Source organism: Columba livia, chromosome 3, assembly GCF_036013475.1.
Source record: "Columba livia isolate bColLiv1 breed racing homer chromosome 3, bColLiv1.pat.W.v2, whole genome shotgun sequence".
NCBI lineage: Eukaryota > Metazoa > Chordata > Aves > Columbiformes > Columbidae > Columba > Columba livia.
Genome location: NC_088604.1, coordinates 21,488,258 through 21,501,622, shown reverse-complemented (window position 1 = coordinate 21,501,622; position 13,365 = coordinate 21,488,258). Strand labels below are relative to the sequence as shown.

Sequence of the window (13,365 nt, the reverse complement as noted above, 5' to 3'; positions counted from 1 at the left end):
TTCCTTTCAATCAGACAAATATTTTAAAGATCTACTGCAAAGGCTACATAAAAAACTATTTTTGTCTTATGATCATATAGGCAAAAGTTTTGTATAGAATTGGTAGAAATGTATGCAATATGGATTTGATACTGTTAAGTTTGACACAATTTGTAAAAGACTGGTTTTAAAATCTGTGCAAAGATGACTAGAGCTACTGTAGAAATTTATTGAGCTTTTAAAGGAGAAACCAAATCATTTTTCAAGGAGATGCCAGTACTCAATTCCATGAATTTCTGCCTGTCATCCTGCTCCCACTTTATTAAGGCAAACAGAACAGAACTTTATTGAGGAAAACATTAAGTCAGACTGAGCTGGTCCTTCTTCAAGCACAGATCCAAAATAACCACCCAGAGTGTGTGTGTGTGTGTGTGTGTGTGTGTGTGTAATGGAAGAAAATGCCAGATCAAAAGCTTTGTAGTTGTACTTTTTACCAAGGCTATTTTTAAAACTATGGGTTAAAGTTAGATTACTAATAAATGAACAGATTTTTGCAAAACAGGTACCAGAAAGAACGGAATTTGAACACACTCTAATCATGGGTTTGGTCATGTATTTAAAAGTATCGCAAATCACAGTATCACAGTATCACAGATGTTTGGGATTGGAAGGGACCTCAGAAGATCATCTAGTCCAATCCCCCTGACAGAGCAGGAACACCTAAGTGAGGTCACTCAGGAACATGTCCAGGTGAGTTTTGAATGTCTCCAGGGAAGGAGACTCCACAACCCCCCTGGGCAGCCTGTTCCAGTGTCTGTCACCTTCACTGAGAAGAAGTTTCTTCTCAAATTTAAGTGGAATCTCTTGTGTTCCAGCTTGGTCCCATTATCCCTTGTTCTATCATTGTTTGCCACCGAGAAGAGCCTGGCTTCATCCTCATGGCACTCACCCTTTATATATATATTAGCCCTGCTAAAGTCCAGGGTTGCAATTCTACTTATTGCCCTGGTCCTACCACACAAGATGCTGAACTCCACCATCTCGTGGTCACTGCAACCCAGGCAGCCCTCACCCTTTACTGCTTCAACCAGACCCTCCTTGTTAGTGAGGATGATATCCAGCAGTGCTCCATTCCTGGTCGGCTCCTCCACCATTTGTATCAGAAAGTTATCATCAATGCACTGGAGGAACCTCCTGGACTGTGCCTGCTGGCTGAATGGTCCTTCCAGCAAACATCAGGGAAGTTAAAATCACCCACAACAACCAGGGCCTGTGACTGTGAGGCCACTCAGCTGCCCATAGAAGGCCTCATCAACTTCCTCAGCCTGATCTGGTGGCCTGTAACAGACGCCCACAACAGTGTCACCCCTGCCAGCCTGCCCCTTGATCCTGACCCATACACTCTCAACTCGCTCCTCATCCACTCCTGGGCAGAATTTAGTACATTGTAGCTGCTCTCTCACGTAGAGAGCAATTCCACCACCAGTCCTGGCTGGCCTGTCTTTCCTGAGAAGGACATAGCCATCCATGACCACATTCCAGTCATGTGAACTGTCCCACCATGTTTCTGTAATTGCCACTAGATCGTAACCTTCTGATCGAACACAGGTTTCTAACTCCTCCTGCTTATTCCCCATGCTGCGCGCATTGGTGTACAGGCATTTCAGGGAGCATGCCGAGCACACCAATTTCTCCCTAGGGGTACAGGAGGCCACCTGGTCCTCATCGGTTCTAGAATGCTGCCCCACTGGGACAAACCCAGCTACAACCCCATCCCCCTTCGAACCTGGTTTGAAGCTCTCCAAGTAAGCCCAGCTAATTCCTGTCCCAGCATCCTTTTGCCCCTGTGAGATAAGCCGTTCCCACGTATCACTGTCCGGACTGGAGTCTTATAAAACCAGCCATTACAAAAAAATCCAAAGCCCTGCCTGTAGCACCAGCCTTGGAGCCAATCATTTACAGTCTGAATATTCCTGTTCCATCCCACATCGTCATTCGAAGATGGAAGAAGTGAAGAGAACATCACTTGAGCCCCAGAGTCCTTCACCATCCTTCCCAAGGCCTTGAAATCTTTCTTCATTCCCCTCAGACTACGAGAAGCATCTTCCTCCCCATCTGTCTGGAATACCAGCAGCAGATAGTAGTCTGTCGAGTGCACCAATTTGAGGAGCTCTCTAGCGATATCCTTGATCCGGGCACCAGGTAGACTGCAAACTTTCCTATGATGAGGGTCAACCCTGCATATTGGGCCCTCTCTTCCTCTCAGGAGGGAATTTCCTGTTACAATTACCCTTCTTTCCTTCTTATTGGAGGCAGTCTTGAGTTGTGGAGTCAACTGCCTCTTCCTAAATGACCTTGTAGGCAGGTCTGGCACCACCTCCTCACCTACCTCTTCTTCAAGATCCAGGGCCTCAAACCTATTATGTAGGGGCATCTGGGGAAGCAAAGCAGGTGGGGAGGGGGGCTGCCCATGACGCTGAACGGAATATGCTTCCACCTTTCATCGTCTTTTCGGTCCCCTACCTCTGCCCGACAGTGACAGGGTAGGGGCTGTTTCGGGACTTCCCCCTCTGACTGTGAATGGACAAAATGATGCAAGCTGTCAAAGAGATGTTAGGAATAAACTGAACAAGGTTTACAAAACTTTTTAACATTTCTGAAAACAGAGATACTGTTTTAAATAGTTAATTAAAGTGGAACCATTAATAAAAAATGCATGTGGAAGAAAGATCTGTTGATAACAGTCACACTCTGTTCCTGTCTTAACAACTAGCTGATGAAACACCTGTAAGAAAGCAAAAAAACCTTGTTTTTCAGTTTTCCCCCCTGCATTTTGTACCTTTGGCCAGTATCAGGATAAAATTAGTACTTTAGTTTTTAAGTTAATCTTAATGGTTAAAGATAGACTTTAAAAAGTACCATCCTGTCCAGTTACCAGAAGTTGAATTCTTTCCCTGTTTGCTTAACTTGTTGACAGATGGTTGTGTAAATACTGTGAATTAAAATTTTGGAAGCACGTAACTGTCAGATATCATTGTTTCACTATTACAAACATTATGTAAAACTCAGTGTATTTAATAATTATGGGATTTCCAAGTCTTTTCAATGAATTCTCCTAGCAAAACTAATAGACCCTGCAGTTACATAATGTAAATTTTGCTAAATACCAATATAAAAGAGATACCAAATCTTTTGAAGTTTTATTATCTGGAAAGGGTGAATTTCAAGAAACTAAGCTGTCATATGACTTGAGACACCATAAAGCATGTAAGAAGGAGAGTAAGTCTTGATCCAAAAGCTAATGAAGGGATTGTATGCACTGGAATGTTCCTGTGAGTTGAACTCTTGCTGGGTAGACTTGGTCAATAGTCTTGTTATCATCACTATATATTCTCTGGCTAGCTTTTATTGTGGAAAAATAGAAAAAATAGAAAAAATAATAGAATATGACAGTGGATTGGACAATGAAATGGACACTGAACAATCTCACGAGGAAACACTTGGATGCACTGAACAAACTCAGACCAGTGGAGAAGCCACATCATCTTAACATCTCTGAGGCTCCAAAAGTGCCTTCCTGTAAGTGACAGAGGGAGCTTAGGAAGTAATTTAAACTCAAGTTTGAAATATGGCTAGGAGGAAAATACAGCTTAGGGAGACTATGGAAACTGTTAAAAGACTAACTTCTTCCTTTTATCTTTCTCCAGTTGTAAGCAATGAAAGCTATTACAACTGGATATAGACAGTGAGGCTTGAATAATCTTGGATTTACCATGAATAAATAGTTTAGTCCTCTAAACTACTACAAGAAATATCTGAGTCCACTAGAAATCAAGCAAGGCCCAAGATCATGCTGAGGGTGAGAAAAACCTAAGCTTTAATTCTTTTTGTTCTTCATCTGTGACATTTACAGAAGCATCTGTTTCTGAAAGGATGAACCGACACAGCAGGAAAGATGCATTTGAATGCTTGTAGCAGACAAATCATTTGATATTTTACAAAAGGCCAGAGCTGGTGAAAACTTCCTTGCAGACCTTCTATCAATATGTGCACGTGTTAGTGAATTCACACCAGCCAGACATGTCAGAAGGAAGATTCTTTGTAGCATAACTTGCAATACTGATCTGCCAGTCCAGTGACACATCAGCAGTCATATCTGGAGAAAAATTCTTAGAGCTACAATGTAAAAAATTATTTTTAGACAACATTAAATTCCAAATTTGAAGCCTTTAATATGGTAAGCCATAAGATTTCCTCCTATAAAGAACTCTACTTTGACTGCTTAACACGGTGAAATATCTAATGTTAAGATGAATTATGATTGAGTTACCTGATGATGTTGAACACAGAGCATACAGACCTAACTGTCACCCTCTGGGAATTCCCTTGCTCAAAATAAAGCCTATGAAGACAGACAGGAAGTTGGGATACCATATATAAAAGATAGTCATGAAATAAATATGGAAAGCACCTGTATTTTACATCAATAAATTACTGTTGTCTGATTAACTGCACTTCAGCAATAAAGAGTTGGTTTATAGGCAGAAGGTAACTGCTTCTAAGAGCATGGTGAATTGAACCTGCTCAACACCACAGCAGAAGTATTTTGCCCATAATCTCCGTACCTGTTATTATGTATCCCCTTGAGGGAAGCCTATGGCTCCGTAACTAATTTTTCCTCTTCTAGTACAGGTACCTACTGATTTGGTCCTCCCAACCCCTTACTAAAAAACAGATGCCAGGCATCTCATAACTGGTCTACAAACACGTTTAAAACTTTGTGCTAGAGGCATCATCTTCAATATCTTCTTTTCTGCATTTGGGTTGGGCATCCTCTAGCAAAGGAACACAAATGTGGTTTTTCATGGAAAATCTCTCTTACTAGAACAAAGGTGTCTCATGGGTGACTCTGTATGTCTCCAGGTTTTTATCTCTAGACCTACAGCAGAGAACGTGCTATATAACTACATGTTCCTTAGAGATCTCTTAATTTACTGAATTATGCAAACTGACTTTTACTGTAAAAGCACTTCTGGAATTAGCCTAAGCCCACTGATGTGGGTTGATCCAGCCTGTGTCAAAGGCATGTATAATAGAATCAAGTAGTAGAGTTCTGTAATGCTTCAAGAGGTTTATTTTTGACAAGCAGTGGCTTTTCTTGCATCTTTCCCTTCCTATACTATATTTGGATGAAGAAAGAAATATTCCAGGTATGAGATATGCTTCCAGTTCAATATTTCCCCCTCAGAATGCAGCTTGGATTTAGTAATTAATCAGTGCTGTCCTGCAGAGCCTGCAGACTACCATGAACACTCAGACAACCCTCATTTTTCCCCAAACTCAGCTAAGGCAATCCAAGAAACTGAATTTACATAAACAATAAAAAGATTTTACTGTGCAAGTTCATAAATTCTGACAGTTATGGAAGAATACACTTGAGATGAGTTAAGAAGCTTTAACAACCCTACACAAAGGCAAGTACACTGGCTGAAAAAGTATCCAGCATTCTAGAGAAGAATAATGAAGTACTACAGCACAATTCTGCTAGCGGATGCTTCAGCTTGTGCTGCATAACTGAAGTGCAGCAACAGGGCACAATAGATGCAGGAGTGATTATTTGTGAATATGTGGCATACCTAGCTTCTGGGTCTATGATATTATTATTAATGCTACTGAGTCTTGATATTGCATGATTTAGTGTTGTCTTGCTTTGTAAGCAATAGATGCAGTCTACGAAAAACAGGGAAGCACAGACTTTGCTTTCTCATCTCAAATTGGCAGATGTTACAACAGTTCTTCAAAAGGCATATAGTACCACTTCCAATGCAGCTACAAAAAGTTATGTAACTCTTTCCAACTGGTTGGAAAATACTTCCTAAAAAACTAGCTGCAAGCTGTGTGGATCCATTTGGTGGTAGTATCTGTCTGAAGACACATCACATACATCCGCCTTGTCTATGAGGCAAAGAATATGAAAGATTTTAATTGAAAGGCAGTAAACACATTTGACTATGGTTTCAGTCTCTTCTGCTTAATTTTGAGTTTGCTTATCAAAAATATGTGGGCCAGTCTGAAAGAAATGCAGAAACTTTAGCTAATAAGTAGGATGCAATGACTTTCTAATGATAAGTCTTACTCTATAACAGGCTTAGCTTTGTCATTCAGATGGGATAACTTAAAGCTGAACAGCACTTGATCAGGAGATCGTAACAGCAGATCAACTGCAACTTGGTTAGTGGAAAGATCCCACATACTGATTTTCCATCTGATATTCATGGCATTATTAGAAGGAACAAGAACTTAAAACCACCAGATTTTCAAGTGAGGAAAAGCTGAGACTCAAGAAGCATAACTATAATCTTGGCATTAACTCAAAATAAGAGGCAAATTCAGCACATCCAGCAATGAGAAGGAAACTAAACTGGCTCTCAAAATCTCCCAGTCTCATTCTCACCTCTGCTCTGATTTGTCAATCAACTTTCAGGTCAATATCTGGATTTGTAAAATGAAGTTTTTTTACAAAAATACTCAAGATGAAATCTGAGAATGTTAGTGCTATGCATTATTACTACATATGTCCTACAGAAATATCTTCTCTATGTTATTGTTAATAATTTACTCTGTTTACTCTGTAATTTACTCTATGTTGCTCTTTCCTTAAAGATTAAACATTAAAAAAAATGGGAAGAAACAGCAAGAGTTGTGCAAGCTTACTTGTGAACCAAGCAGAGATTTCTCTGTTTTGCTTTCCATGTGTAGAACAAGTTCCTACAGGAATCAAGTGACATCGTAAGTCTGTATATTTTCTGGAAGGGACTATTCACGCACCTTATTAAACAAATTTTCAGAAGTGCTTAAATTCTTCAAAGATGAGGGCAAGCTATCAGAGAAGCTGAACGGCTTTACTGTTAGAGAAATGTTTAAAAAAAGGCTTTTATATGCCTGACAAGGACAAGAACTGGGGACTAGACCTAAAGCAGTTAGTAAGAAAAACTGCAGTGCCTAAAGTGATTTTTAGAACCAAGTGTAAAGGTAATTTCTTCTGCCATACCTGTGAAAAAATGTGTTTAGTAAAAGTAAAGAACTCCAACTCAGAGATGGTTTAAGGCAAATTTGAGAGCATTTATTATAGAAAGAGATCATAAATTATAATTTAATAGAAATCAGTAATTTTTCAGCATGTCCAGTTGTAAATTGTTTGCAATTTTTCTCTCATGTAAAAATAAATCCATTTAGTAAGACAGAACTGAAACTAGACACAAATTAGAGTACTCTTCATACGGCAACTTGCTCAAAAATAAAACTTCACTGTAAATTGACTATCACCTACTGTTTATTTAAGAAATAAATTTAGGGAAAAGTTAGGGTTATTTAATGCATTTCAATTTTGTGTTAGGATAGCCTTGAGCAAGAATCTCATTTTAACAAAATCTGAAAAGTTAAAGTATATTTTTCAGTGTAAATATATTACTGCTTCAATATTTTCTTCTATACAAATTTAGCTGTTACTTATGGTGACGTAATTGGCTGGAAAGATGCCAGTTTGTCCTCCGATTCTTCCTTCCCACCAGTCAAACTGGGAATTAGTTTTGGTCGTGACTGTGATTTTGTCTCCAGCTTTGAAAGTCAAGTCACCTGGCTGTTGTCCTTCAAATGAATAAAGGGCTGTCACTTCTACTGGATTGCTCCAAGAGTTACCTGAAGTAAAAGAAATTAAATAAAAAGGAAATTACTAAACTGCAACCACAGTAAGTCCTTAAATACACTATTATTAAATGGCAGTAGAAAACATTGACAAAGACACCAAAATAACTTATACGAACATATAAACTGTTGAGAAAAAAAAACCCTTCCTGTCCACTACATTCTTAGGTAAGTGAAATTTGGATTCTAGCCCACCAGTACAGTCTATTTAATAAATAAAGTACATAAAATAAAGATCAGTATTTTTTTCTGTATGCCTCATATGGTCAGAGGCAGTGGGGAAAAAAGCAACACATTAAAGAAAGTGTGAGTACTTCCTGAAAGATTGCTGAACAGAACAACTTTCAAGTGTTAGCTTTGGTATGCATTGTCTGTGAAAGTTTCCTCACAGAAATTACAAAACTTAAAGCAGTGATTTTGATTTTTGAACAATATTCAGAATACAAGATGGTAAAATACAAAATAACCACAGTATTTCCCTTCTCTTTCCATAGCGTTTGCAGTATCTAGGATTTTGGTGTATCTCACACATTGAAGAAAACACACAAAACGTGCTAGTGGAAAGAACTGATTGTGGTTTGACATATCGGAAGTGACTTGGCTCGCATAGTGGTATTTTAGACTACATATACAAAGGGCTTTTGTTCTCTTTCCACCAGGCTCCTACATATCTACTTAAGTCCTTAGCTGAGGTTGGACTCATGCCATGAATCTTCTGATCTAGAGTTAAAATCACCCGAAGTCTTGGATACCATTATCTAGCCTCCACTCTTGTTGATATAGCAATGTTTATTACTATTGAACTTTCAATCTAAGTGACTATCTTCAATTTCCTTGTTTGCTCTCAATTCCTTTAACTGTCAGAACAACACAAGGTAGTTGCATTTAACGTCTCACATGAATGCACCTAAAATAGAAGACTAGTTAAGAGAAAATAATGAAGTTGTTTACATGGTCAGATGGAGAGACTTCAGGTTGTATTGCTCATACAGACATGATAACCGCACAGATGCTCAAGCATGCAAGATTAAAGGCTTTTAGCATTAGCTGTACCTGCTTGCTGCCAGAACTGTGTTGCAAAAGAGGAAACCCAAACTCTTTTTAGTCTAAACATTGCAAGTACGGAGCTAGAAAGGATGGTGAGAGAAGCATCAATACAACCTTTCTTTTGGCAGTCTGTCGTCAATAGCCAATACCCACAGAACTTTTCTTCTAGCTGCTTTTATCACTCAAAAAAGAAAGAGGAAAAATCCTTTTGTGCCCAAGCCTCCCCAATACAAACTGTAGCCAAAACAGGACAGACAGAGAAGAGCAATGGACTACAAAGGTATGCATAAACAGCACAGATTTTTTTCCGAGCAATTGTCAATATACATTTTCATTCCATACACCAGTTCTTTGCCTTCATGATCTGCATTTGTAGCAATCCTCAAAACTTAATACAAAAATCTTTGGCCATGTGCTGGGAGAGTGTTGGTTGCAGAGAAGGCAAATGCTGATCTCCTTGGTCACACAGTTTCTCTCTCCTGATAGCTATATTCATGACCTAAAGTCACACACCACTATTTCTTTTGATGTGAAAACACATTCTGGTTTAACTGAAATTGAGTTATTTTTCTTCATGCAGTTAGAAACTCTTTTTTTTTTTTTTTTTTTGCAGCTAGCACAGTCGTTTGGATTTAGTTTAAGAACAAGAAGGTAGCAACCTGGGACAGAGTTAATGTTTTTCTTCAAGTAACTTTCTAGTGCTTTTGAGTTTAAATGAAGAGACTGTAAGAACTTACTATTATCTTAGCTGTTGTCTGGGAGACCAAGGTCTTTCTGGGCTTTCTATCTGCAGGTGTGAGGGGAAGGGGGGCATAGATGGGACAGACCTTGACTGACATTCAGGCTGGCCAATGAGAATGTTCCATGCCATTAGCCTCATGCACAATTTTTAATGTGACATGGGTTTTCCGGCTGGGTTCCAGCAGAACTTATTCCGGTTCTGCTCCATTTCGGTTGAGTTCCATTCAGGAGTCCCTTTCGTTTGATCTGTTGCCGTTCTGCTGTTTTGCAGTTGGACTCTGGGCATTTCTGCCTTTTTCTCTCTCTCCCTGGGATCAGCAGTTCAGGACCAGGGTGCTCTCTCTTCCCAGGACTGGCTGGTCAGTGAGGACAGAGTTTGTGAGGAATTGCACCGAGTACCTTTTATTTAATATTTTATTTTCATCTTATATAGGTTAGTAGTAGTAGTAGCAGCAGAAGTATATTAGTATCGTTTTGTTATTTTATTGGACTGTTTTCATCTCAATTCATGAGTTTCTCCCTTCCCTTTTGATTCTCTCCCCTATTTGGGGGTCAGGGAACAGAGAGTGAGCGGGTACTGTGGTTTTGATTGCTAGCTGGGGTTAAACCACGACAAAACCAAACCAGACAAGAATACCCACATATATCGGGTCCTTATCTTTACCAGTTACTTCTACTAAAAAAGGGCAGCAATACAGCTTTTCTAAATATCTTTCTTACTTTCACACTTGAAACCCTGACAGATTGGGTACTCAGCAATTACATGATCTTCCTCCAAGAATTCAAGCATTTGATGCAGACAGGATGATATGATGTGTTCCCATGTGAAGTGTGGTTTGAAGTTAGATATTTTGATTGAGGAAATCATAGCAAAAACCACAAAAGTAAAAGATGCTTTGACTTTTTACTCCTAGTTTTAATTCAAGAACAGTAAGAAAACATTAAGATGCTAAGACATGAAAACAGTTTGGACTCCATTGCACACAAAAGGGAAGATGGGGTGTTTTACCCTGTTGCCACATTCAGGCAGCACACACGGGTGAAAGTGCATTTTATGTTATGGCACAGGCTGCAAGTTCTTATACTTTGAGTTCCTAACCATATGTGTTTCCATCACCTATATGTTCAAAAGGATAACCACTCAAGGAGAATTAGAGCTCTTATATATTTATAATTGACCAAACTACGTTAATATACTTGGAAAAATTAGATAATCGACATCACAAGAGACTGAAAGTGCTAGAAGTGACTGTGAGAGCTTCTTTTCATTACATGCAATAGAAGAACTGTTACCCCACTTTAACATTTGGGACATGTAGCAAGGGGAGCAAGTAGTAGTTACCTCCTCCATAGCTGAATTTGCTTTAAGAGTACGACTATAATACGTTTTACACAAACTACTGAGTATAATGAAATCGGCTCAGTAAAAGTAGGAAGAAAAACTAAGGGAAACTAGACACAGCTTAAAGCATGAAAAGGTGGAACAAAAGAAGTGTGTGTGAGATGTTAAAGTGCAGGGGTGCACCACAATCATACCTCTAGCCACTGTTAGCTCAGTCATACGAACAAGATTGTTTTATGCATTTCCCTTCCCACTTTTTGGCCCTGTGGATGTGTATATTTCCAAATCCGATTGTGAACGCTGATTTCTGAGTCCTTGCCCCATTTGCTACCTGCTATAATTTAAAAACATTTCTGGCTTTATTCTTGGCAGCTATTTCACCAAAATTCCTATTTAATTTTTCCTAGCAGTTCTTTCCTATACTATAGTTTCATTTTATTTCTCACAAAGTTTCTAATCTCAGTGCTTTACTTCTGTACTTTTGTAGCACGAATCAGATAAAATTCCATAGCTATTGCCTCCAGGTTGCAGCATCCCATGCTTCATAGCTACAAGGATCATCCTAACAAATGTGTAACTTAAATGAATGCACTGTTATGAAATCTACCACATATACTATAAGTGGGATCTATTTCATGTTCTTTTTTTCCAATTTCAGTTTTACAGGAAAGCGTTTTAAAAAAAAATTGTTATAGTCAACAAGAAGATTGCTGAATGAGAGTATTGAAACCACATTTGCAGCTCACACAAGATGGTGCTACAGTGCTACATACAGCATATGATACTGAAATCATTGAGATTTATGAGCATGCACACTGAAATAAAAACAAATTACATTGTGGAAAATCCTTAATTAATGGTATCTGAATACACACAGCACACTCCTACAAACACAGTGGTCAAAACAGAAATACAGAAATTTTGGCTGAAGAGCAATTAGTGCAGCAGCCAGCATACATATTCAGTGCTCTAGCACACATGGGTATGGCGTATGCTGGACAACAAACAGCTCCGACCACAACATCCTTTCATTTTTATTCATTTTTACATACCATCATGATCTGAACTTTTTGCTAAGGACTACTGCTATGGATTAAGGACATGATGAGGTATAAACTAGAGTGAATTTGCAGCCCCTTGGGCATGCTGCAGTATCAGCTCCAGAGAAAGGGCAATAAAACTGTCTCTAATCACAGCACATTTACCACAGATTCAAAGCATTCTCTAGAAAGTTTCTACAGAATAGATTCTCTGGCTACATTTCTATTAATCGATTGCAGAGTGCCAGAGCTTTGCTTTGACTTTGAGGCCAACTGGCATAGACCAGTCACACACATACTAGTAAACGCTCACCATCCAGAGAGAAGAGCCACATCTACTGGTTTCTATGCTGGTTTCCACTACCTACTGGTTTCTATGCTGGAGTAACTCCTAATGCCTTCTAACAACACGACCACATAGGTAACCGAATTATAGTGCTTGGGCACGTGCCTTTACATTGTTTAATTTACTAGTAGATGTAGCCACTAGTTTCACATTCTAATATGAAACTATAAAATATTAGCAAACCCATAGGCTGATTCTAAGACTGGTTTTCAGAGAAAAACAGGTATTTTTCATCATTTTGGGTTCAGCTTATTATGCTTGCAAAAACTAGAACCCCGTCTGTGGCTCTCAAATTCAGATTTACTGGCATAGATGTAAACATCCCCATGCCACTGAATGCCTAATGCTGAAGATCTTGCAGAAGAATTATATAAAAGCTATAGTGCTGCTTTTGGTCACTGACACAGCAATGAAACTGAAATAAGTTTCATCTGCTTTGCCTTGGTGAGATTGCTAAACATCCACTTTGCAAAATTTGCTAATTGCCAGCAATTAGAGAGCTAGCATGATTTTGTGGGTCATATGTACACATGTTTGATAGAAACTATAAGTGGACTAATACCAACTGTTACTACTGGTTTTGCATTAATCTAAACCATATTAAGGAGATTGCACAAAAGGAGCCCTGTGACCACCAATAAGCCATCTGATCAAGGGTACTGGTGACTGGCAGGGTAATCCTGTTGTTGACTGTCCATATATTACGTACTTTCTGCTAAATCTCTACTTTGGTAAATGGGCTGTGGGTCTGGTTTCTTTTGAAGTTGAAAGGTTATAACATTGCTTCTATTGGGAAGCAACGTACCATACAAAAATGTGATTGTCTAGGTAGATACATTTTTCCTTGAAACTGAATAGTCTCTACCTTTCTCATTTTTTGTGCAACCTTTAGAATGCATGGCTATAGTTTTTGTTATTTAAGTATCAATCTGAATGAGCAACACATTCAACATGCTAACTTTTACTTTCTCTGTATTCTGTAAAGAAGTAGAGAGGAATGACTGCAACTGCCACACAAAATGTTGAAAGTCAGATGAATCTCCAGCATCAGAGATGACAGAAGTTGAATAGTGCTGGCATAAAACCTCCACCAAAAAGCATCAGCTTACAGAAAAGCTGTCACATAATTCTCATTGGTTAAATGGAGACATATAAAACTAAGCAAC

General features: G+C 38.8%; 1 protein-coding gene across 3 annotated transcripts in view; it reads right to left on the bottom strand.

Annotated features, from left to right (window-relative positions):
• Positions 1-7,080: 7,080 nt before the first annotated feature.
• SH3YL1 (SH3 and SYLF domain containing 1) overlaps positions 7,081-13,365 on the bottom strand; it is an 82,222-nt gene continuing 75,937 nt past the window's right edge. For all 3 annotated transcript variants that reach the window (XM_065056007.1, XM_065056004.1, XM_065056005.1), the window contains one exon: positions 7,081-7,677. In XM_065056007.1, the coding sequence (XP_064912079.1) occupies positions 7,478-7,677 (200 nt within the window). In that variant the 3' untranslated portion in view covers positions 7,081-7,477. The remainder of the gene's footprint in view (positions 7,678-13,365) is intronic.